General features: G+C 32.6%; 3 protein-coding genes and 1 pseudogene across 3 annotated transcripts; all 4 read right to left on the reverse strand.

Moving 5' to 3' along the window:
• Positions 1–1,007, reverse strand: LOC128197568 (transcription factor DYT1-like). The gene is made up of 4 exons (XM_052879638.1): positions 882–1,007; positions 502–675; positions 249–425; positions 1–72 (listed from the first exon to the last, which is right to left on the reverse strand). The coding sequence occupies exons 1-4, from the start codon at positions 1,005–1,007 to the stop codon at positions 1–3; spliced, it is 549 nt and encodes a 182-aa protein (XP_052735598.1).
• Positions 1,008–2,676: 1,669 nt separating this feature from the next.
• Positions 2,677–3,699, reverse strand: LOC108340912 (transcription factor DYT1). The gene is made up of 4 exons (XM_052878912.1): positions 3,462–3,699; positions 3,179–3,349; positions 2,919–3,095; positions 2,677–2,748 (listed from the first exon to the last, which is right to left on the reverse strand). The coding sequence occupies exons 1-4, from the start codon at positions 3,678–3,680 to the stop codon at positions 2,677–2,679; spliced, it is 639 nt and encodes a 212-aa protein (XP_052734872.1). The 5' UTR covers positions 3,681–3,699.
• Positions 3,700–8,121: 4,422 nt separating this feature from the next.
• On the reverse strand, positions 8,122–11,330 carry LOC108342452 (neryl diphosphate diphosphatase, chloroplastic). The gene is made up of 7 exons (XM_017580233.2): positions 11,260–11,330; positions 10,893–11,169; positions 10,373–10,751; positions 10,083–10,301; positions 8,976–9,114; positions 8,623–8,871; positions 8,122–8,538 (listed from the first exon to the last, which is right to left on the reverse strand). The coding sequence occupies exons 1-7, from the start codon at positions 11,269–11,271 to the stop codon at positions 8,242–8,244; spliced, it is 1,572 nt and encodes a 523-aa protein (XP_017435722.1). The 5' UTR covers positions 11,272–11,330; the 3' UTR covers positions 8,122–8,241.
• Positions 11,331–16,304: 4,974 nt separating this feature from the next.
• On the reverse strand, positions 16,305–25,316 carry LOC108341705 (neryl diphosphate diphosphatase, chloroplastic-like; annotated as a pseudogene).
• Positions 25,317–26,047: the final 731 nt, after the last annotated feature.

Here is a 26,047-nt window from a genome sequence, read left to right on the forward strand (position 1 = left end):
CTACATGTCATTGATAATATCTTGCAACAAATCCTTGATTTGATTAATTTCAAGTCTTTCTCCATTTTTTCCCTGAACAATCATCAAAGTGAATATTATATTATCATATTGTCAAGTTTGTGAAGTAAGCATGAACAACTACATATTCATAATAGTGAAAAGATAAATCACATTTCATCTTAAGTCTCTTATGAATTTGATAAATAACTGTAGTAAAAAGGTCTCATTATTATCATTCTCAGAATCACCTGTATGCAGCTTGTAATCAGAAATGCTCCTTTTGTGGTAGTCAGGTTAGTGTCCATGAGCTCAATGCCGAAGTAATTGAGTGTCTCCATCAGCTTGCTGAAACTTCCTCTCTTTTTCTCAATGATGATCTTGACCCAGAACTTATTTTCATCTATTTGTGCCACAGTGACCTCTTCCTGCAGAAAATAAGAGTGCTAACATTGGTAGTTAAGCTATTCATTCTTCTAAGGAACTATCTTAGTTATAACTGACCTGTATCCCCCAATTCTTCATATCTTCCACAGCTTCAATTTCATCTATTTTTGTCTCAGTTGTTTCCTCTGAAGTTGCTTCCATTTGGTGAAGTTGTTGGCTGAGACTCTGAACTTCATCTTGAAACTTCTCAATGTAGGTGATAGCATCTACAATAATTGTTCCTCTATTCATCTAAAACAAAATTTAGAGTCTATAATGAGCCTATATTCTAACAAATTGGAAATCAAACAATGAAATTGAGTATTGAATGAACTGTTAGACAAAGAAGCTAGAAGTAAGGAAATGAAGGCTTAGATAGTTGCATTTGTGATGATAGGGTTTATAGACCGCAGCATCAAAAGCCTCCTACTGAGCTTCTCCCTCCTCCTCCTTTCAACCTCAAGGTTTTTTGATTTGAACTCTTTTGTGTTATCATCGTAGTTCCTCTTCCTACTCATCCTTTGTCTGCTACAATCATTCTCTTCCATAGTATAACACAACCAATCTTCATCTTCATGCTCCATTTTTTGAGAAAACAGGTCTTAAGGAATGAAGCAGAGACAGGTATAAAAGAGATTTGTTCCAAAGGTTTTGTAGATTAATATTTTGTTTGTGGCTATATAAGTGTTTCTCACAGAGGCATCATGCCAGATAGAGAAAGCACATTAATGCTTGTTTTGAGGGTCTTTTCTGTGGTCCCTACTTAATTCATGTATGTTTCTTATGACAAGAGAGAAATATATTTGTGTTTTGCTGGTTAAATGTGTTTTCTGCTTGTTGGAATCTTCTTAACAGAATGAGACTATGAACTTTGGATATTTTATTGTAATATATGCAGTTAGAAATCACATTGAAGTTCTATCTAACTTCTTTCTTTGATTTATATTTTGATAAAAAGCTTTCAAAAATAAATCTTCAGTCATTTCTTCAAAATTTCTTCCCACAACATTTACATTTTTTTAATAGGGTTTCATTTATGCATTTTTAATAAATTAAATTTTAAAAAAAATTTAAGATAAATTTAATTAATTTTTTATTGATATCCTTATTTCCTACTTACTATTATTTCATTTATACATATCAATCATATATGCAAAGATAGTACTATAAAAAATAAGTATTTATGGTTAACAGCTTAAATGTGAATGTTATGGAGAAACAAATGCATATAAGATAAGAGAAATTAAGTGTATTAAAAAAAAAACTCACACAACCATGTCATCTAAATTTGAGTGACTACCTATTTGTACTATGGAGCATTGGTGGAGACAGAACATAGTAAAAAGAAGAAAAAAAAAAACTTTCATGTTACACTCCTCAAATAAACTTTCCATATCCCAGTGTTTAAGTCCTTTGGTATGTGACCTTGTTGTCTGACTGAGAGTGCCACAGCACAGTTAAGTTTGCTGGTTTCTTTAGACCAAAAGGTCTTGTTTAATATATGACATATTAATTCATATAGGAAACTGTAGTTGTTTTTGTTTCGATTGAAATATATTTAGTCTCTTGAAATATAATGATTTTATATATTAATTTTTATTTGAATTTTATTTATTTTAATCCTTAAAGCTTTAAAAAACTTGTGTACATTTAAGACTTAATAAAAACATATAATTTTTTTTTGTTAAACTTTAAATATAAGGACTAAAATAAATAAACTGAAAAAATCTGTATTTTTAAAGATAACAAATATAATAAAATCATTTATAGGAATTAGAAATGGATAAGATTCATAGTCTTCCGACCTCTAAACACTGTTAGCAGTAGTGTCTTCTATTAAGAATTGACAATACTATTTAACACATTCATTCGGATAGTGTCATTTAGTTTTGACAAAAAATATGGCTGGCTATGCACTTTTACTAATAATGCAATCATGGATAGAATGGATTTTAATATAATAAAAGGAAAAAAATATGTAGAGATTTTCATTGCTGAGAGTGATTGCAGAGATATCATTAATGAATAAAAAAAACTAACACATGCTGTGATCAATTTTTATTTTCTGCTGTAAAAATATTATTCATTTAGTTAGTTTTTAATGGTTAAAATGATTTTTTTCCTTCAAATTGATATTATAAATAAGAAAGAAGGAGATCAACAAGAAATTTTATAATCTATATTGAATGTTTCATGCTTAATACAGATGTAAGTGGATCATTGAACAGTTCCAACCAATAAATTAAACTAGCCCTATATGCCATTGATAATGTCTTGCAACAAATCCTTGGTTTGTTGAATTTCAAGTTTTTCACCATCTCTGTCCTGAACAATATGGAGATAACAGTTAAATAATTGAAGTGAATATTATATCATGGTTAAGATTTGGAAGGTACATGTGGAATATTTACAGATGAACCGAAGTTCATCCTCATATGCTGAAATCATATTCATTGAAAATAAAAATAAGCAAGTTTGCCATCTTATCTTATCACCTGTATACAGCTTGAAATAAGAAATGCTCCTTTTGTGGTTGTGAGATTGGTGTCTATGAGTTCAATGCTGAAATTATTGAGAGCTTCCATCAATTTTCTGAATCTTCCTTTTCTCTTCTCAATGATGATCTTAACCCAGAGTTTATTTCCGTCTATTTGTGCCACCCTAACTTCTTCCTGCAGAGAAACCAGCACAACAACATTAACAATTAATAGTTGCATAGATTATTCATTTTTTTTTCAACCAACTAGTGTATGACCTGTATTCCCAAATCCTTCATATCTTGTGCAGCATCAATTTCATCTGTTGTGTTTCCTGTTTCCTCTGAAGTTGTTTCCATTTGGTGAAGCTCTTGACTGAGACTCTGGACTTTGTCTTGAAGCTTCTCAATGTAGGTGATAGCATCTTCAATAATTGTGGCTTTGTTCATCTAAAACCAAAATTAAAGTTTATAATCATGTTACATTGCATCCCTAGAATTGAATGAAGAATCAGATAAAGAAGAAGAATCATATAAGAAAGTGAAGAGTGTAGATAATTACATTTGTGATGATAGGCACTATAGCACGAAGCATCAAGAGTCTGCTACTGAGCTTCTCCCTCCTCCTTCTTTCCGTTTCTAGGTTCTTTGATTTGAACTCTCTGGTGCCATCATCATAGTTTCTCTTCCGACCTATCCCTTGCTTGCTAGAACCATTTTCAGTAGCAAGAGAAAACTCTTCCATAGTTACACATAACCAATCCTCATCTTCATACTCCATTTGTGAGGGTGCAGGATGGGTTTTGGGGAAAGGGATGTGTAAACTGAGCATGGTTGGTGGCTATATAAGTGGTTTTCATAGAGGCATCATGTCAGAGAAACAGAAGAGATAGAAAGTACATTGATGCATGTTTTGAGGGTCTTCTTTCTGTGTGGTCCCAAGTTAGTTCTGGTATGTTTCTTATGACACATATGTTTGTGATAGGCTGTTCAAATGTGTTTTCTGCTTGTTAGAATCTTTCTAACTGATTTTTTTTTTTCTACAATCTTCCTAACAGCTTGAAAATGCCACTACAAATCACATTGAAGGTGTTCGTAATTTTTTTCCATTGATTATAGTCTGATAAAGGTCTCAAAAGAAAAACATATTATCTAATGAGATTGGTAAATTTACCTCAGAGACATTTTCTCCTTATTTGTACTCCGGTTGAATCCAAATGCTGCAATTGGGTTTAAAATAAATAAATGTTATGTTCTACCAAAGAGAAAATAAATCTGGGTATGTTGCGATTTGTAAGGCCCTTTGAAATTGGGCTTGCTGAATGAAAATGAAATAGCACAGTTGAGTGTAAACCCAAAGCAATGTAGAATTTGATGTTTTGAAGATTAGTACTTTATTGATTCTAACTTTTGTATTTATTGCTATCCTCATTCCATATATATTGATGGTATTGGGCTGCATTTCTACCTTAGAAAAATAACAAACCCTTATAAAAAAAATGTTTTTGAGAAAATTATGTTGGATATATATATATATTGTTAATTTAACCTCTCTAAATAACGAACTATACTCCACACTTTAATTCCTCACCATATGATGAAACGATCTAAAGAGTATAATATACACATGTGGGGTACTAGTAGCTTTTAATAAAATTTATTATTTATCTATAAATAAATGTCTACACCTTTATTTAACACAACAATTCTGTTCCAAAAATTTGCACGCATTAAAAATTCATATTTTTCAAGGGTTTTCAAAAAGTAGTTTAAAATCTACCTCAATAGTTATGTCTCGTTCTTCTATTAATTGAACTGATAGTTAATGGCTAAAGTAAATTATGTCCATTTAATAAGAATTACTTATAAAGAAATAAAAAAATGATGTAAAAAAATTCTTTGAAACAAAAATACTGTAAAAACAAATCACAAATTACAAGTTTAGATACACAAAAATAATTTATTTTTGGAGAATTATTTTTTCTTACTAATTATTCCGAATAAGCAGTTTATTTCTTATAATGATGTTTTATTTTCTAGTAACATTGTGAAGAGTGTGTAAAAACACGATCTTGTTCAGTTGTGGACATGATAGAATAGTTAATGTAGATGTGTAGGGTATTAAAATCAATTATTGGAGGGAAGAATGAAAAACATAAGGTAAAAAGGCCCACATATTAATTATTTTAACAATTAAATCAAATCCTTTATACTATGGATGAATTGATAAAGTTGGAATTAACACTACTAAGATATACCAGCAATGAGGAACAAAATATAACTAACTTTTCCAATAGCAATACATTTGACAAACTTGTCTAGTTCCTTCTTAACTAACCACAAACGAAAGATACACCATCTCTAATTATTGGTGAGTGAATGCTACTTTAACATCAAAATTTTTGTACTAACACTATTCTGACCATAGAATCTACTTATGGCCAGAATTCCATTAACCACCATTGAGATGACTGCTGTTACGAAAGTGTGAAAAAGCCAGTACCTACAATTTGACTTAAATGCTCATCCATTTTTTAAATGATAATGATACTTTGATAATAATTTTTTGACAACATTTTAATACTATTTACCTGTTATTATGTGATTGGTCAATGTTAGTGTTTATGATTATTATTATTATTATTAATTGTGAAATAGTTTCGAACCAATCACATAATAACACATAAATAATGTTAAAATGTTGTAAAAAAAATATTGTCAAAGTATCATTTTTTTTTTTAATTCCAACTTAGGCTCACTCACATCACATCTCTTAATTGTGCATGCAATAATGGATGTATTTAGGCATGCCAAGTTTTTCATATCTTCTACAGAAAAAAAGTCATTATATAATATATTTATTAGATCTATTATTTTAAGTGTGATTAAATCATTATCAAATAATTTATCAATGTCTAATTCTAATTAAAATATATAATTTCAGATAAGAAATTCCCTGCATCCCTAGAATCCGCGTTAACGAGTCTGTGTCATTGCAAACCTACATTGTTGGTGGGTGAAGCTGCATTCATCCCTAGAGCTTATAATAATAATCCGCGTTAACTATATATATCTTTATTTTATTTTTTAAATTAGTTATATATAAAATTAAATTAGATTTAAAGTTTATCTTTAATAATAATTGAGGTTTATTTAAAGTTTATTTTTAAGATTGAAATAAAAGTGTTTTTTTCATTATTGTTTATACATTGATTATTAGGAAAAATAAATTACCAATTTTTAATCATTTATAATTATTATATATAAATTAAATTAGAATGCATTGAAAAAATCACTATTATAAATATATGGTCCTTTTACATCACGTAAACAGTATTAGTTCTCCAATAACATAAGTCAAAAGAAATCAGGGATTAAACAACAATCCTCTTTTTGTTGCTTTATGAAGATAGTCAGATTTCCAGATCTAATAGAAATTCCAACATATATTTTGAACCACAAATATTTTACCATACAACAATGGAATATCTTATGTTCTTTTATCGACAACTAAAACTAAAGGTAGTAGTCATACACAAAACTGTGACCAAAACCCAATTATTGACGAAAAGAATCTATGGACACATCTACTAAACAATGGTCATAAAAAAGAAAAAAAAAGTAGCCAATATCAAAACATGAGAGTGATAATTTTGGTGTTTACTTAAATTTTTAAGTGTGGTTATATTTTGAGCCATAATTATCTAGTAAATATACATGTTATAGTAATAGACAAATAATTATCTAGTAAATATACATGTTATAGTAATAGACAAAATTTATTTAAATTAAATTTAGTGTTATTAAAACTAATAAATGAGTTATTTTTACTCATATAAATCTTATATATTTATAAAATAGACAATTTATTTAAAATAAATTTAGTGTTAGTAAAACTAATAAATGATTACTTTTACTCATATAAATCTTATATATCTATAAAATCTCTAATCATAAAGTAAGAATATTATAATTTATTTATTTGTAAGTGATTTGAGTCTTATTTTTTTTCGATTTTTTTAAAATCACATTTCTCTTCAAGGATTTTGTCACAGAATTTATTAGATTCTCACTTTACATCATCAATTAAAATTGTTTTATTTTTTATTAATTATTTCACTAAATTATGTCTTAATTGTATATATTTACTATTTTCATTGTAATTCTTATTTTTAGTATAATTATTGTTGATTGGTAATCATAATGTATTGATATACATGGTAATCATAATATAGTAGAAAATCTACTATATTCAATAACAATGCATTAAACTTTTTTAAGTATTTCGTAAGTCTTGTAAATGCATCTCAATATTCCTAAGACACTAAATGTATCTACTTAGTTTACATATTGCATAAGCATTGTCTAGTTTAAGAAGTTCATTAAATGCAATAAGTTTCCAATTATCTTGACACTGAGGTTGGAAAATATATTCTTCACTATTTTTCATTACTTTAAAGTAAACATTATAGGTGATATTCACTAATTTGAAGTCATAATATCCAAACCTTTTAAGAAGTTTCTAATGTATAGTTTTTGAGATAGTAAAAATCTATCTCCATTTCTTATTATTCTAACTCCTAAAATCACGTTGATTTTACTCATATTTTTCATTTCAAAATTAGATCCTAGAAACAACTTAGTTCACAACACAATATCAATGCATATATCAAAGATTAACATGTCATTCACGTATAAACATTTCATGACACACTCATCATTTCTCTTCATGTATGCAGGGATGTCAAACCCATCATCTCCCCTTTTCTACTCATGTAAATATCTGACATTCATTTTTTTTCCTCAATGAACAATAAATAGCCCCAACTAAATAGAGGTTAAAAAATGATGTATTATAAATTAAAAATATTGTAAAAAATTGAAAAATATAAGTTTTGATACACAAAAATGATTTATTTTTGGGAATTTCTTTTTTTACTTTGTTATTATTCCAAACAAACCGTTTATTTATTATAATGATGTTATATATTTCTTTTTTTCTAGTAATGTTGTGAAGGGTGTACAAAAACACATTCTTGTTCAGATTGCAAGCATGTTGACATAATGGAATAATTAATATAGATGTATAGTGTCTTAAAATCAATTCCTTCAGTTACTGGAGGGAAGAAAGAAAGTAAAAAATAATGTAAGAATGTCTACTGGGATGGATCACACAGTAGACAGTCTATTATTTTAACAATTAAATCAAATACTATATAAGATAGAAGAATTGATAAAGTTGGAATTGACATGACCTAACAAATATTACATAGCGAACCAACCACAAACAAGAGATATGACATCTCTGATTATTGGTGAAGCAAAGCATGACCATATAGAAACTACATATGGTCAGAATCCACATTAACCATCATTTTTATTTGTTCTCTCAGGATGAAAAGACATGGATTATTGGTGGTGTAATGATACATCAAAGGTACCATTCTAGCAGCATTCAAGCAGAAATTGGTAAACGATGTTGGCAATTGATTTTGGATCAGAATTTGTCCATTGAGACGTTTCCATTCAGATGAAATCAATTGGCAAACATGGTTTTGGACATCTTCAGCTGAAATGTGCTTGTGCTCATTCATGTAGCAATCAAGGTATGACCCATCAACACCCTTCTCATCTTCCTTCTGCAGTGTTTTCAAACCTTTAAGTTAGGACATCCCATGTTTAGAATATAACATAAATACAAACACTTTCGTCTGTCTTTTTACCTTGAATCCTTCCAAATCATCAGATAGACGAAGAATTTTTGCCACTGAGTGAACAATTTGGGGAAAGTTATCCATGACAGCAACAGTTTCCATATTTATAGACTGATCGAAGAGGAAGAATGCATGAAGAAGCACCACATGCACTCCTGTGCTCACAATTCCAACATTCAAGTACTCCTCTGACCTTGGCAAATCACCACTCCTCAACCAATGTGCCTCTTCCATGAAAGCATTCAACAATCGTACCCACTGTTTCATATATATAAATACTTCATTTTTACATTTACTTCTACTTTCCATAATTTTCGACAACTTTTTCAAGTAAATTTTAAATACAATAAATTGACTATTACCGATCTTTTTAGTGTATCTATTGGGTTTAATCCATGTCTTTTATAGACCTTTTCGGCGAAATCATTGGTCATGTCGAAAAGAACATTTAGACACATTTTCATGAAGTCTGGAAGCTGCTCTGTATCCGCCAATTCCCATCTGAAATTATACAAACTAATTATTTGCAAGCATAAGAATGGAATATCCAAAGAAATGGTACATGCTAAAATCTAGCAGCTCGTCCACTTAAACCTTTTTGTTGTAATATCTCTCTCGACAAATTTCTCCATAAAATTATTAGTCTAATAGAAGAAAGTAATGAGATAAAACAGAATATTTTTTTATTACAAAGTTAAAATAAATGAGGTTCATAAATTGATCTTGAATTATTAAAAAAATTCTGATTATTTTTTTACTAATATTGTGTACACCTAAGTCGTATCATTAAACCAGAACAAAAAAGAAACTAAAAGAAGAATAGGAAAGTTAATATACATTAAGAAATATAAGACGATTCGAAAAAAAACATGAGTTAGGTATATAGTGTGTGAAATATACTTTTAGAAAATATTAAAAATATCTTACTAATATTTATATATGACCGTCAATAATTCCGTGTATTTTTTCGTCAACTATAGTCAAAGTTGTGTCTACTCATTTGTCACATAAAAGTATATTCCTTCTCTCTCTTGGTTGTTGAATTGCTGATTTTATTGTGCAGGAACCTCACTAGTTATAGACTTATAGTTTATGTGAGCGGAGAAATCATTGCAAAAATAATTAAATTTGATCAATTTTTAAAAATTTAATTAACATATAAAATTATAAGAAAGATACGCATTACTGATTCAAAATAAATAATAATAAAAGTAGTTAAGAATGATGGGGAGAAGATTAAATTTAAAAAGAAAAAACTGTTGTTGTAGATTAAGATTTGAAATAAAAATATAAAATAACCTAAAAGTTAGCGCGGTTAAAGTTATAATTTAAGATGAAAAATCTTAATAATATACAAAATGAATTTTTAGAAATATTTATTGATTTGATATTTTAAAAATATAAATAAAAAAAAGTAATTTAAGGAAACTCATCATGATTTTGTTTGTAAAAGAGGTTTTGATGAATACCTATTGACAGCATCTCTAAATAAAGTAAGTTGGTCTAATGTCCCATGAACGTCGAAGATATCATCGATAATGTAGATTAGAGAGATGGATTTGGTGAGTTCAATTCTTTGGTCTGAAAAGCTTGGATCTGTGAAGCATGCCATGGGCCAAATGTACCATTTCAGAGGTTGATACTTGGCAAACTTCTCCTCTTTCACCATTCCAAGATCATTCCACCATCTGTTAATGTAAAGTTCTGATTACTGTTGCCAAAATGAACATTCAAAGTGGGAGTATATTATAAAACTCACTTGTAAACTTGAACGATTTCATTCTGGTTCATCATTCTAACTATGCAGGAGTTTATCTCAGCAAGTTCCTCTAAGCATGTCCATTCTTTCTTGGTCTTGTAATAATCACTTAGAACTACACCTGTGTCCCTGAATCTTGATAAGCCATAGTGAAGTGGATCCTCAAGAGTGCTAGCAACATATATAGCTTCATGATGTTCTCTATGTCTTTTCAACCATGCATGAAGAAGTTGACGGCTCAGATAACCTGCATCATCAAGACTATCTTCTCCTTCGATACTCAGCTGGGTTGCCTCATGCAGGGCAATCAGACTCTTCACATCTTCACCATATTTAGCTCTGAACTCTCTTTTATTACTCTTCAAGCTATCAAATACATCTACACACGCATTATAGTTGGTAGCTTTAGTTAGCATTTAGTAACAAATTCCTTCAACATGAATACAGAATGTGAGTTAAATATTGCAGGTCCATATGTTTGGTCAACAGTTTATATGTACAGAATGAAGAGAATTTCAACCTGCGGCTACGTGATGACCTCTTTGTCTAAGTAAACGGAATTGAAGTGCAAGTTCATAAAGTTTATCGCCATTGGCAAAATCATTGAGATGACTGCTAAATACGGAGTGTTGCTTCCGAAGAACGGCTTCAATTTCCTCTTCAAAATGGTGTTCGATGCCGAGCCTCTGGATAATGTCAATGACATGAAAACTCTCCATGGAATCCTCACTGACAAGTTTCTGGAATGCATGCTTAACTTCCTTCAACACCAGAGCTTGTTTGATATAAATATCATCCTGAAAATGTGAATAAAAGTGTCAAATTCAGAAAACCTTGGTGGGATGAGAAGATGATTAACAGAATTAGAATTTTAGTTGTGTACGCACAGAGAAATCCATTGTTAAAACGGATGTAGTGTTTGCGTAACAGTGGTGGTTTGGCTTCTACTCTAAATGTGAAGAGAGGAATAAACAAGAGTCTATTTATACCCCCACAGCAAGAGTTTTGCTTTGGGGTTTGTTGTCTAAAATGGGTTAGACAAGTCAATGATAGTAGGTAACAAGTTAATTAGTTTGATGATGTTGTTTTTCACGATTTTTTCATTATAATTATTTTAAGAACAAAAGTATATGAAAGTTATTACCGACAGTATCGCAATAGTTTATCCTGCTACCATAAGACTGAAATCTCCAGAACACGAGAAAGTAGAGATTCCACGTCATGTTGTTTTCCACTTGGCTTACCGTCTACCACCCCCAAGTAATTTTAAATATTTCTACATCACAATTATAAAAAACCCTATAATGATAATGGAAGTAATGACAAATAAAAATAAAAAGAAAAGAAAAAAAAAAAATATATATATATATATATATATATATATATATATAAATATAAAAATAAAAATAAAAACAGGTATAAATTTCATTTTATAAATTAATTTATAAAAACTGAAATAAAAGTATTTTTTTCATTATTTCTCATAAGTAGATTATACAAAAATAAATTAACAATTTTTAATCATCTATAATTGTTCTAAATAAATTAAATTAGAATGCATTGAAAAAATCAGTATTTTATGGTCCTTTTACATTGAATAAACAATATTGGTTTTCCAAGAACGTATGTGAAAAAGAGAGGTGTGAATAAGGGATTACATAGGCAACAACCCTACTTTTGTTGGTTTATATTTATGGGAATATATAACTGAAATTTTTTCTTCATCTATATATACAAAATTTTCCACTTTTAAAGAGAAATTTAAACATATATTTTGAACCACAAATATGTTATCATGCAACAATGGAATATCTTATGCTTTATTCTCAACTAAAACGAGAGAGAGAGAGAGAGAGAGAGAGAGAGAGAGAGAGAGAGAGAGAGAGAGAGAGAGAGAGAGAGAGAGAGAGAGAGAGAGAGAGAGAGAGAGAGAGAGAGAGAGAGAGAGAGAGAGAGAGAGAGAGAGAGAGAGAGAGAGAGAGAGAGAGAGAGAGAGAGAGAGAGAGAGAGAGAGAGAGAGAGAGAGAGAGAGAGAGAGAGAGAGAGAGAGAGAGAGAGAGAGAGAGAGAGAGAGAGAGAGAGAGAGAGAGAGAGAGAGAGAGAGAGAGAGAGAGAGAGAGAGAGAGAGAGAGAGAGAGAGAGAGAGAGAGAGAGAGAGAGAGAGAGAGAGAGAGAGAGAGAGAGAGAGAGAGAGAGAGAGAGAGAGAGAGAGAGAGAGAGAGAGAGAGAGAGAGAGAGAGAGAGAGAGAGAGAGAGAGAGAGAGAGAGAGAGAGAGAGAGAGAGAGAGAGAGAGAGAGAGAGAGAGAGAGAGAGAGAGAGAGAGAGAGAGAGAGAGAGAGAGAGAGAGAGAGAGAGAGAGAGAGAGAGAGAGAGAGAGAGAGAGAGAGAGAGAGAGAGAGAGAGAGAGAGAGAGAGAGAGAGAGAGAGAGAGAGAGAGAGAGAGAGAGAGAGAGAGAGAGAGAGAGAGAGAGAGAGAGAGAGAGAGAGAGAGAGAGAGAGAGAGAGAGAGAGAGAGAGAGAGAGAGAGAGAGAGAGAGAGAGAGAGAGAGAGAGAGAGAGAGAGAGAGAGAGAGAGAGAGAGAGAGAGAGAGAGAGAGAGAGAGAGAGAGAGAGAGAGAGAGAGAGAGAGAGAGAGAGAGAGAGAGAGAGAGAGAGAGAGAGAGAGAGAGAGAGAGAGAGAGAGAGAGAGAGAGAGAGAGAGAGAGAGAGAGAGAGAGAGAGAGAGAGAGAGAGAGAGAGAGAGAGAGAGAGAGAGAGAGAGAGAGAGAGAGAGAGAGAGAGAGAGAGAGAGAGAGAGAGAGAGAGAGAGAGAGAGAGAGAGAGAGAGAGAGAGAGAGAGAGAGAGAGAGAGAGAGAGAGAGAGAGAGAGAGAGAGAGAGAGAGAGAGAGAGAGAGAGAGAGAGAGAGAGAGAGAGAGAGAGAGAGAGAGAGAGAGAGAGAGAGAGAGAGAGAGAGAGAGAGAGAGAGAGAGAGAGAGAGAGAGAGAGAGAGAGAGAGAGAGAGAGAGAGAGAGAGAGAGAGAGAGAGAGAGAGAGAGAGAGAGAGAGAGAGAGAGAGAGAGAGAGAGAGAGAGAGAGAGAGAGAGAGAGAGAGAGAGAGAGAGAGAGAGAGAGAGAGAGAGAGAGAGAGAGAGAGAGAGAGAGAGAGAGAGAGAGAGAGAGAGAGAGAGAGAGAGAGAGAGAGAGAGAGAGAGAGAGAGAGAGAGAGAGAGAGAGAGGTGCCTTGAGATTGATAATTTTTGTGTCTAGTTAATTTTGAAGAGTTAATATATTTTGAGCATAAATATTTCAGTTTGTTATAGAGCAATGTTTTTTTTTCTTTTTTTAGTTCAGGGGAGAGACATTACAGAAATGTGGCATTACTTGAAGTCGTGCTATCGAATCACGTTTTTTTTTTACTTTTCTATTATTATTTTTTTTCATTATAACATGTTTTTGTTTTCTTTTTCAATTTTTTTTTGTTGAAATCGTTATCTAGCACTTTTTTTCTCTTTTTAAATTATTTTTATTTCTTTTGGTGACATTTCTATAAATTTAGACAATTTAATAAATATTTATTTATTCGTTAGTTGAATAACTTCAAATACTAATATATAAAATATATTTAATTGAATTTGTTTAAAAAATAGTTAAATATATAAAATATATTTAAGAACAACATATTCTTAAGAAAAAAGAATTTATTTTTTTTAAATCCAAATTAATTGCACTCCTCAAATGGTTTCACAGCAAGTCCAAAGAAAATATCAACAACAGGGATATTATTGGCTTAAATGTTTCAGAATGTAGGGAGCAATTATATCATAGGAAGAGCCCCAACCTTCTCTGGTTCGCAAAATTAACTGCAGGTATTTTAAAACTATTTGGGCATCATCTTCAATTTGAGTTTTTTTTTTTAAAAATATATATGATGATTTTGATTGTTAACATATACATGTGAACTGGTGCCATGAATAGAGACATATCAAGAATTGTGTCGTTTATAATTGCCTAGGTTAGTCACATACGATTATGGCCACAGAAAATGGAATATCTCTACTATGAGATGAAAAAAAAAAACATTATCCACCAATATTATTAATCTATATTTAGATTTATAATTTTTTTTTAAATATATATTTTTTTAAAACTTATACTTTACAATAAAACTTATTTAAATTTATTTTTAGAAAGATGAAATTCATTTACACTACTATTTTATCATAAAATTTTATTTAAATTATACTTTAAAATTATTTTTACTTAAAAATAAAAAAGAAAAAGATAATAAGTATTACAAATATCTATGATATATCAATTATAAATCTCAGAAAAAGAATTTATTGACATTCACAAGTAACATATTCTTGTACATGAAAAGAATAATGAGACAGGTGAAGATTTTTTTAGACATATTAGATGTTACTTATGGAGGCTTCTCATCCTTAAGATTTTGTTCAAAAGTCCTTCTTACTTAATATTAATTTTCTCTAAAGAAATGCAACATTTCAAAATATTTGAATAAACTAATAGTATAATATTTTTTAAATAAGGAAATTAATGTTTTTAAATTCAAATATATAGTGTAAGAAAACAATAATATTATATCTTATATTCTTTTGTTTTTTATATTTATTTATAATCTGATGTCTATATAATATGTAGGAATAGCGTAAACTCATGTTTAGGATTTTGTCCGACATATCCAATGTAAGTTTATGTAAGATCTTATAACACGGAGCAAATTTTTCATATTTTTAAAAAAATAAATGGTTTTGGCATAAAAGTTGAATGGAAAAAAAAATAACAACTGTAATGGCTTTGTTCTACGTACATTAAACACAAATGAAAATAATAAATAAAAAATAGTCATAATCAAAGCAACAACCACAGAACACTGACAACCATCATGAAAAAGCACATTAGCAATAAAGGGAAAGGTTAGATAACTAACCTTGATGCAAAATGCAAATACAATCAAACATAACCATTTTTCCAAAAAAAAAATCAGACATAAAAGATGAAGAAACGAAACCTCCACCATACTCATGGTTGTCATTGGAAAAAAAAAAGTGACACAATTAAGTTCTTAGGAAGAAAAGAGAAACGTAAATTTATATCGGATTTCTTTGATCAAAATGGAAAAGAAACTTTTACATCCTACTTATAATCAAGATGTAAAAAAAGTTATTCTTATTTACATCTAACTTTTTGGGTCAATCGTAAAATTTTATATATAATTCATATATTACGGAGCAATATTTTATTTTTATGTCATAAGATATTTAATTTTTAATAAAAAACTATTTCACTAATATTTTATTATGTCCTTAATTCTAAATTTGCTAAGTGTTAAAGATTGTTCTTGTTGAGATAGTGGGACGGAGATTCTGAGAATTTCATTAAAACGGTATTTTGTAAAAATGTACAAAATATTGAGATATATTTTTTCAAAATGTTAAAACACTTAAACAATTAGTATCTCATATATTTTAAGGGATTAAAGATGTTTAATAATCCTTACAAAGTATCTCCTAAAACTTATATAAATAACAAGATATATTAAAACAATAATGCTTCACAAACTAAAATAAACAACTAATTCTTAACAATTCTAAACATAACTTCTTTATCAAATCTCTTACAACTCATATTCTTTCATAACCACATATCAAGTTATTTGAGACTAATACAAACACGTAAAGTCATTTGATCCATACGTAGGAATAACAAATATGTACTGAGTTGTTTCATTAATATTATTTTTCTCACTGTAATATTTTACTTATTACTTACTATTTTTTATTAATTAGTTTTTTTATATTATTAGACTAATTACTTCTACTGTAAACTAAAATATGTCATCTTTGAGTATGTATTATGGTGAAATAGTATATAATTTTAGTTACATATATACATGAATAATTTGAAAATAAAAATAAACTGGAATATATCATCCTGTCTCATCACCAGCATTACGAAGCAGTGTCTTGGCCTGTTCCTGCATTATGGAGAGGCATGCATTATTGGTGGCGTAATGATACATCAAAGGTACCATTCTAGCTGCATTCAGGCAGAAAATGGTAAATGATGATGGCAGTTCATTTTGGGTCAGAAGCTGTCGGTTGAGACATTTCCATTCAGATGAAATTAAATGGCAAACATGGCTTTGGGCCTCTTCAGCCGAAACGTGCTGCTGTTCATTAGCAAACAAGATATGACCCATCAACTCCCTTCTCTTCTTTTTTCTGCATTTTTTTCAATCTTTAGTTAGGACATCACATGCATGTTTAGAATCTAACATAGATACAAACACTTCCTTGCGTCTGTACCTTGGCTCCTTCCAAATCATCAGATAAACGAAGGATTTTTGCCACTGAATGAACAATTTGGGGAAAGTTATTTATCGACTCATCGAAGAGGAAGAATGCATGGAGAAGCACCACATGCATTCCTGTGCTCACGATTCCATTCTTCAAGTATTCCTCTGACCTTGGCAAATCACCACTCCTCAACCAATGTGCCTCTTCCATGAAAGCTTTCAACAATTGCACCCACTGTTTCAAACATATAAATACATCACTTTTACTTCTGCTGCTACTTTACAAAACTTTCTGCGCAAAAAAAATTGAATGTGACATATGCAAGATGAAATCCGCCAAATTTTAACATACAATAAGTTGACTATTACCGATCTTTTTAGGGTATCTATAGGGTTTAATCCATGCATTTTGTAGACCTTATCTGCGACATCATTGGTCATGTCGAAAATAACACTAAGACACATTTTCATGAAGTCCGGAAGCTGCTCTATACCACCCAATTCCCATCTGAATCGACAGAAATCAATTCGTTGTGAGAATACAAACCTCATATATATGATTAGAAATTAAACAATTGTAAAAAGCCAATTTTTAAACAGTAGAAGTTGAAATTTGAGGAAAAAAAAAATCTTAACAGAAAAGAAAAATTAAAAAATTTGAGGTTCTTTAAAATGATATAAAATATGTTACAAACGATTATAAAGTCAATTACATGGAAAAAAAGAGAGAGATATCCTACATCGTTTCCATATTTTTAAATGCTAATTAAGGTATATATTAAACTTTGAAATTCCAAAACATTAATTTTAAAGGAACAGAAATGCCGAAATTTCTTAATATAATGAAGTAGTATCATAAAAATGCCATTGCATTTAAGGAAGATCTAAATTTATAATATATACATAAATATATAAATACCTAATAATAGCATCTGTAAATAAGGTAAGTTGGTCCAATGTCCCATGAACATCGAAAATGTCGTCAACAATATATATTAGGGAGATAAATTTAGTGAGCTCAATCCTTTGTTCTGAAAGGCATGGATTTGTGAAGCACGCCACTGGCCACAGGTGCCATTTAAGAGGTTGGTAACTACAGAATTTCTCCTCCTTCGCCATTTCAAGAGTTTTCCACCATATGTTAAATAGTTACTCTTTACTGTTAGCAATTTGGGTCACTTATTTATTTATTTATATATATATATATATATATATATATATATATATATAACAATTATTAAATATGTTAAAGTCATTATATTTTATTAGTCAACTTTATAAAATAATTTAGTTAAGATAAATATGACTAAGGATATATTTGTCATGAAAGGTATATTGTATGGAACTAAAGGTGCTCTAAACCATGGCGGGTGGAATAGAAGAATAAAATACCAACTTAAAACTCGTTAGGATAGACTTTAAACCATGACTCTGATACCAAGTTAGTAGTGAACTTTAAGCCTAACTTAACCCCACAAACCGGCTTATAAGGTGAGGTTTGCACCTCACTTATATATTATATTTTGGTCTTATTTCTATTCAATGTGAGACTTCCAATATTTTTCAAAGTAGGTGATCCATTCATTATCGGTGTTGAACTCAATTGGAAAAATGCTTCTATCCCTGAATCTTGATAATGCATGATGAAGAGGACAGCGAAGAGTGTTTGTAACATATATAGCTTCAGAATGTTTTTCATGTCTTGTAAGCCATGCATGAAGAAGTTGAAATATGAGGTACCCTACCTCGTCAAGGCTATCTTCTTCAATTCCTAGTTGACTTGCTTCATACAGGGCAGTGAGACCCTTCACATCTTCACCATACGTCTCTTCGAATTTTCTTTTCTCGCTCTTCAGAATGTCAAATAAATCTGCATATTTCGTTATTTACCTTAATAATTTACATTTATATATAATTAAGAAAATTATTTTTCCATATTTATGTTATATTTCAATATAGTTTTTACAATTATATTTTATATATTTTTTCTACTTTTGTCGTGTAATAAGCTATGTAATTTTAATTTATTATAAGTATGTGTGCAATCGTCGTGAACTTGGTAAAAGTTATTATCTTATCTAACTAAATCATTCAAACCTGGTTTGACATAATGACCTCCTTGTCTCAGCAAGCGAAATGCAAGTGCAACTTCATGGAGTTGATCATGGCTATTGAAAAAATCACAGGGATGGTTGCTTAATATCAATTGTTGTTTTTGAAGAACTACTTCAATCTCCTCTTCAAAGTGGTGCTCAATTCCAAGCCTTTGGATAATGTCAACCATATGCAAACTCTCCACTGGATTTTCTATGATAAGTTTCTTGCATGCATGCTTAGCTTCCTTCAATATCGAAGCCTGTTTGACGTGGATAAAATCCTGAAAATCAATGTTGCTGAAGATTAAAAGATAATATATAAAATACGTAGAGATTGGAATTCACCGAATTATATATATTTTGTAAAAGTGAAACACACTCACCATGCTGGAATATGCTTTGAGTGAAACTGACTTGGCTTTAGGGCAAGGCTTTAAAAATGGATGGCTCCGATGTATTTTGAAGAAATGAGTATTTTGGGTACGTTGAAGAATTGTAAAGAATGAGGCCTTTGAATAAATGGGGGATGTGGCATTTGAGCACGCTGGTCCTGTATGTTATCAATAGAAATAATAAGTAGCTCTTTTACACATACTCAAAATTATAATATAATAAACCTAGCTAACTCTAACATAATTGATTTTTGTGGAACTAATTTGTTCATTAGCCAAATTATAATTATAATTAATTCGCGTTTTTTCATCATATATCACGTACGCTGATTTAAAGTTCAAATTCAGTAAGAGTAAAGGTTCTTTGACAGGTGAAAGATGGTAAGTCAACAAAAAATCATTAAAAAGTGGGATGGAAGAACTAAAAGAAATAGATGTTAATTGGGAGAAAGTGAATATCGTAGAGTATAAATGAAACTGAGAAGAGGACCTTGCATCTTTGAAAAAATAAAAAGACGAAGCACCTCGCCTTGTTTTGGCCTTTTTTTCCCTCTGTTTTTGCCGATATTCTCTCAATTATATTTCTGTTATCTTATGTTTAATACATTTTTTGGTTCCTCGAAGAAGAGGATTATTCAAAATAGTTCTATCTTTTCTAAAAACTTTGAGACGGTCCCAATTTGTGAAAAATCATATCAAGTTAATCCTTTTTTGTTACGGCGTCAAAATTTTAACGGTGCAATTGCCTCATTGGTCAAAACTTAATAAGCTGTCATCTTTTTCTCATACGTGGCACACTGAGGCAATATAACGTGTCAATTTTGAATTTTAAAAAAATAAATTGCTTGTCATATCAGCTTCATCTTCTACCTCCAGAAACATTAGAGCCACAAACTGTCGCTGTCAACACTTCAGACCACCGCTAAGGCTACCAACTTCTTCCCAACAACCACATCACATTTTCCTCTCCATGTGCCACTCCAACCAAACCAAAAAATCACCATCATCTTTTTCGCCAAACTTTCGAAAAAACTCAGAAACAAAAATGCGAAACCCAAATCGTAGAGACCTAAAGAAACCCAAATCGCAGAGACCTAAAGAAACCCAAATCGCAGAGACCTAAAGAAACCCAAATCTCCTCCTTCGAAACCTGTAAGAAACTGATAAGACCTAAAAAAACACAAATCGAGCCTCATCCATAGTCACCGAAAACCTCTGAAAACCAAATTCCAGAAAACTCTAAACAAAACTTTGGATGACTTACCCAAGCACACATTTTCCTATTTTCTATGCTCCCCAAAGACTCCTTCTAATGAACCACGAATGTGGCTATTATTTTCTATAGTATATGCATTGTGAATTAATTATATAATTAACAAGGCCATAAGAAATGTTATCGATACAGTAAGGATGGTCAATAAATGGCAATCACGACCAATTTAAGTGTCTCATTGCATCGTCACTCAAGTTCCAAGCTCCTTCTGCCATCTCATCATATAACTATTTCGGTTCCAACTTGAATAGCCCAAGAAAAATCAGTTATCCCCAACTGGTTCATTTGTCGACTTCAACTCTTCGATTTTACGAATTGTCGTTACTTGATCAAGTAAGTAAATTCAAAGCAGGATTTCAGGTAAATGATTTTCGAAAACCGTTCTAGTTAAGGATAAAAGAGACATTCCAGTTTTCATTACTGGACCTCCCAGGGAGAGGGGAGCATCTTTCAATTTTTCCAATTCTTCTTCCAACCCTAATCGCAGGACAAGAAACCCCAAATTAGGAACCCTAATCCCTCTTTTTTTTTAACCTCTCTCGTGATTCATTGCCACGTAGTCAATTTATTTTCTTCCAATTCTAATTTTACACGTCAATAAACCTATTACTGCCACACAATCACATAACATTAACACGTCATTAAATTTTGTCCAGAGGAGCAGCTGCACCGTTTAATTTTTAACGCCATAAGCAAAAAGAATTAACTTGAACAGTTTTTTCAAAAGTTGAGATCAATTGTTACTTTTTAAAAAAAGTAGGATTATTTTGAATACAACCCCTTAGATCAAAAGAAGTATTAAGTCTAATTTATAATACAATAAACATCCTTGGTCTATGTCCACTTAAGCACTCCCATAATCGGCACCTACAAATTAGGACAATAACGTTTGAATATGAGATTAGGTATGAGTTCATTCTATTACCCATTTTCTATCTTAGTTTCGGAAAAGTGTCATTGGCACTTTAGTCTTGTTTCGTTTGATGGAGTAAACAAGTGAGACTTGGTATCAGATGGTAGTTACAAACAGTGTTATGCCATCAACCTTCACCACAACTTTATGCATTGGGAGGAGTGCTGATTCTTCATTAATTTTTCATGGCTTTTAAATTTATTGTATCTTTGCTTGAATAAATACCTTGCTACTCTTTCATCTAAAACTACCTTCTTAATTTTATCATCCTGACTAATGAAGACTTTACTTGTAACTTACAAACTAGCTCACGATCCTTTTTTCATACGCTACAAACTGAAAATAAGAAACGTATGTATAATCAATCTTTCTGAACCATACGGTTCTCTTGGGCCGTCCTCCGGGCCATCCTCCGGAACTGTCCTCCCGTGGTTATAGTTGTTCTTTTGTGGTTGTCTTTATGTAATCTTTCTTCCGTGGTCGTCGTCTTTTCGAGATTGTTCTTTCGAAGTTGTCCTCCCGTGGCTGTTCTTTTAAGTCGTGTTTAGCGATAATAACTCATTAAGTTCCTAATGCAGGTTAAGGTGTGATTGAGCCGTCATTAGGTCAGCGGAAAAAAAAGACTCATCACCAACTAGTATAAATAAAGGTCTCAGGTATGACTTTAAGATCACGATGCACAATTGTTGGGAAACAGCGGTATTTTTTCCCTCCTCTGTGAACCCCAAAATGGGCATTGTGCGGAAGCGTAAAAATTAAAGCGTAAGGAAAGAGAAAATTAACACTGGAAATTTTAACGTGGAAAATCTTCTCGGAAAAAACCACGGGACCTAGTCCAGAAAATTATCTCCACTATAAAAGTAGGATTACAGTGTTTCTCTCACTCTCTGAGGATCTCTCTGTAAATATCTCACCCTCTCGGATGGTACACAAAACTCTCACTTTCCACTCACAGTATCTTCTATTGTACTGTGTCTACACCTCTCGGTATTTCTCTCACACACAAAAAACTCTATTTCTCTCCTTCACCGTGGCTCTCTTTTCTTCACGGTGGTATTCTCCTTCTTTGTGTTGGTGTGTGGCTTCACTTCTTGCTTCTCAATTTATGGAAGAAGAAAGTGCAAGAGTCCAAGAATGAAGGTTGTGGCTTGGAGCATTTTACGGAAGATTAGCAATGAGTGAGTGGTGCTTTTGGTTGGTGGCAGACAAAGCTTTCCACCATTTTTGTTTTATTCAACAAAACTCCCCCATAAAACAAAAAAAAATGGGGCTTCCATCCCGTCTTCGTATCTTGACTTAGTTGGAAGGTACCACGACACCAGCACCTTGACAACAATCTTCAACCTTCTTGGTTGGTACTGATTTAGTCATCATGTCAGACCAATTCAAGTCTGTATGGATTTTCTCTATCTTCAATTTCTTCTCATCCAGCGCTTCTCGTATCCAGTGATACCGCACGTCGATATGCTTCGAGCGTGAATGGAACATGGGGTTCTTGGTTAGATGAATGGTACTTTGATTATCACAATTCACCACATAATCATCTTGATCATGTCCTAATTCACTTAGGAAATTCTTCATCCATAGCATCTCTTTAGAGGCTTCAGTCACTGCTACATACTCTGCTTCAGCAGTAGACAATGTCACACATTTTTGTAGCTTTGACTGCCAAGAAACAGCTCCCCCTGCAAAAGTAATCAGATAACCTGATGTTGACTTCCTTGAATCGACATCTCCAGCCATGTCTGAGTCTGAATATCCGATTAGCTTTAGATCTCCATTGCCAAAACACAAGCTTCTTTTGGCAGATCCTCTTAGATACCTCAGTATCCACTTAACAGCTTCCCAATGCTCCTTTCCTGGATTTGACAGGAATCTGCTCACAACTCCTACAGCATAGCCAATATCTGGCCTTGTACAAACCATTGCATACATAAGGCTACCCACGGCAGAAGAGTAGGGTACCTTGTTCATTTCTTCCTTTTCTTCTTCATTCTTTGGACATTGCGACTTGCTAAGTTTGAAATGTCCAGCAATTGGAACACGAGCAGATTTGGCATTGTGCATGTTGAACCTTTTGAGAATCTTCTCAATATAATCTTCTTGAGATACCCATAGCATTCTTCTAGAACGATCTCTGGAGATTTTCATTCCAAGTATCTTCTTTACTGCACCCAAGTCTTTCATGGCAAAAGACTTGCTCAATGCCTTCTTGAGAGCAGCTATTTTAATTTTGTCCTTCCCTACAATCAACATATCATCAACATACAAGAGAAGTATGATGGACTCACCATTTTCATAATTCTTCACAAACACGCAATGGTCTGCAGAGGTCTTCTTGAAATTATGTTGGATCATGAAGGAATCAAATTTCTTGTACCATTGTCTTGGAGCTTGCTTCAGACCATAGAGACTTTTCTTCAGACGACACACCAAGTGTTCTTTGCCTGGTTCTTCAAAACCCTCTGGTTGCTTCATGTAAATTTCTTCTTCTAGGTCTCCATGTAAGAATGCTGTTTTGACGTCCAGTTGTTCAATCTCCAGGTCTAATTTTGCTGCTAGACCGAGAATTGCTCTAATGGATGTCATCTTCACCACTGGTGAAAATATTTCGTCGAAGTCTATTCCTTTCTTCTGGTTGCACCCTTTCACGACAATTCGTGCTTTGTACCTTGGGCTTGGGTTGTTCTCTTCATTCTTGAGCTTGAACACCCATTTGTTTTGTAATGTTCTTCTTTCTTTTGGTAATTCTACCAAATCATAAGTCTGATTTTCCTTTAAGGATTGCATCTCCTCTTCCATGGCTTACAACCATTTGTCTTTGTCTTTCATCTCCATTGCTTCTACAAAGCTTTGAGGTTCACCTTCATCAGTAAAATTAACATATTCATCTGAAAAATACCTTCTTGACGGTTGCTTCTGCCTTGTTGATCGCCTCAATTGGGTTTGTTGCGGAGCATCCTCAATTGGTTGATCTTCTTCCGTCAGATTAGGTTGATCAGCTTCTTCAGCCATTTCATCAAGTTGTAACTCTGGTTCAGCTTGATGAGTCTCTCCCCCTAAGTTGTTCATCACAATAGGGCTTTGATCACTTATCAACTTAAGTGTTGGTTTCTCCACTTTCTTGATGTCTTGGATTGTCTGATCTTCAAAGAACACCACATCTCTGCTTCGAACAATCTTTCTGTTTGCAGGATCCCATAATCTGAAACCAAATTCATCTCTTGGAGAACCAAGGTATATGCACTCTTTCGCCTTAGCATCGAGCTTTGCTCTTTCATCTTTCGGAATGTGAACTAATGCCTTACATCCGAAGACTCTCAAGTTGCGATATGAGGCCTTTTTACCAGACCATACTTCTTCTGGGATCTTACCATTCAATGGTCTTGATGGTGATAAGTTGATTAATTGAGTTGCTGTTAGCACTGCCTCCCCCCAGAATGTCTTGGGAAGTTTTGCGTGAGACAACATGCTTCTGACCTTCTCGGCAATCGTTCTGTTGAATCTTTCAGCCACACCGTTCATTTGAGGTGTTTTGGGAGGTACTTTCTCATGTCTGATCCCATGAGTCTTGCAATAGTGCTCGAATGGACCTCTGTACTCTCCACTATTATCACTTCTCAAGCATTTCAACTTTCTACCAGTTTCACGTTCAACTGAGGCGTGAAACTCTTTGAAGATTCGTAGAACTTCATCTTTTCTTTTCAATGGATAGACCCACAATCTTCTAGAGTGGTCATCAATGAAGGTAACAAAATATTGAGCACCACCAAGGGACCTTTCGGATGTTGAACAGACATCTGAATACACAAGATCCAAAATATGCTCTCTTCTACTTCTATTATCAGATTTATGGAAAGATACTCTGTGCTGCTTACCTGCTAGGCAGTCTTCACATAATTCAAGTGGTTGTCCTTTTATACTTTGGAGATGATCTTTTGCGAGGATCTCTAATCCCTTCTCGCTCATGTGGCCCAGTCTTTTATGCCACAACTCCTTACTTTCTTCTTGAGCAACATTCGTCTCTCCTTTGTATATTTTTCCTTGCATGCAGTACAAGGAGCCTTCCTTCTTGCCTCGAGCAACAATCATGCTTCCTTGACAGAGTTTCCATCTTCCATCGCTGAATTGGTTGTTCATTCCAGCATCATCTAGCTTACCGACTGAGATAAGGTTTAGACGTATCTCTGGTACATGTCTTACCTCCTTCAGCACAAGTTTGTTTCCATTTTCTGTCGTCAAAGTCACTTCTCCTATGCCCACAATTTTGCTTGTGACATGATTACCCATCTTCACTGTTCCAAAGTCTCCTTTTTTATAGGATGAGAAGAATCCCTCATGAGGAGTAACATGGAAAGATGCTCTGGTATCTACTATCCAAGTGCAGTCATCAAAAGCAATATTTAGATAGTTTACCTCAGTGATAAGGAACACATTCTCATCATTTGATACCACCGCTGTTGTAGTCTTTTCCTCCAACTTCTTTTTGGGATCTACCATATCAGGGTGTACAGTTCCATTCTTCTGATCTCTCTTCAGGAATCTACATTCTGGCTTCTTGTGACCATCTTTTCCACAATAAAAGCATGTCAGACCTTTGGAACGAGACTTGAATCTTCCTCGTGACTTTTCACGTTTTCCTTTGCTTCTGTTTTCACTCCTTCCTCTATTCTCAACAACATTGGCTTCTGAGTGACTAC

The sequence above is a fragment of the Vigna angularis genome, chromosome 6 (genome assembly GCF_016808095.1).
Source record: "Vigna angularis cultivar LongXiaoDou No.4 chromosome 6, ASM1680809v1, whole genome shotgun sequence".
NCBI classification, from domain to species: domain Eukaryota; kingdom Viridiplantae; phylum Streptophyta; class Magnoliopsida; order Fabales; family Fabaceae; genus Vigna; species Vigna angularis.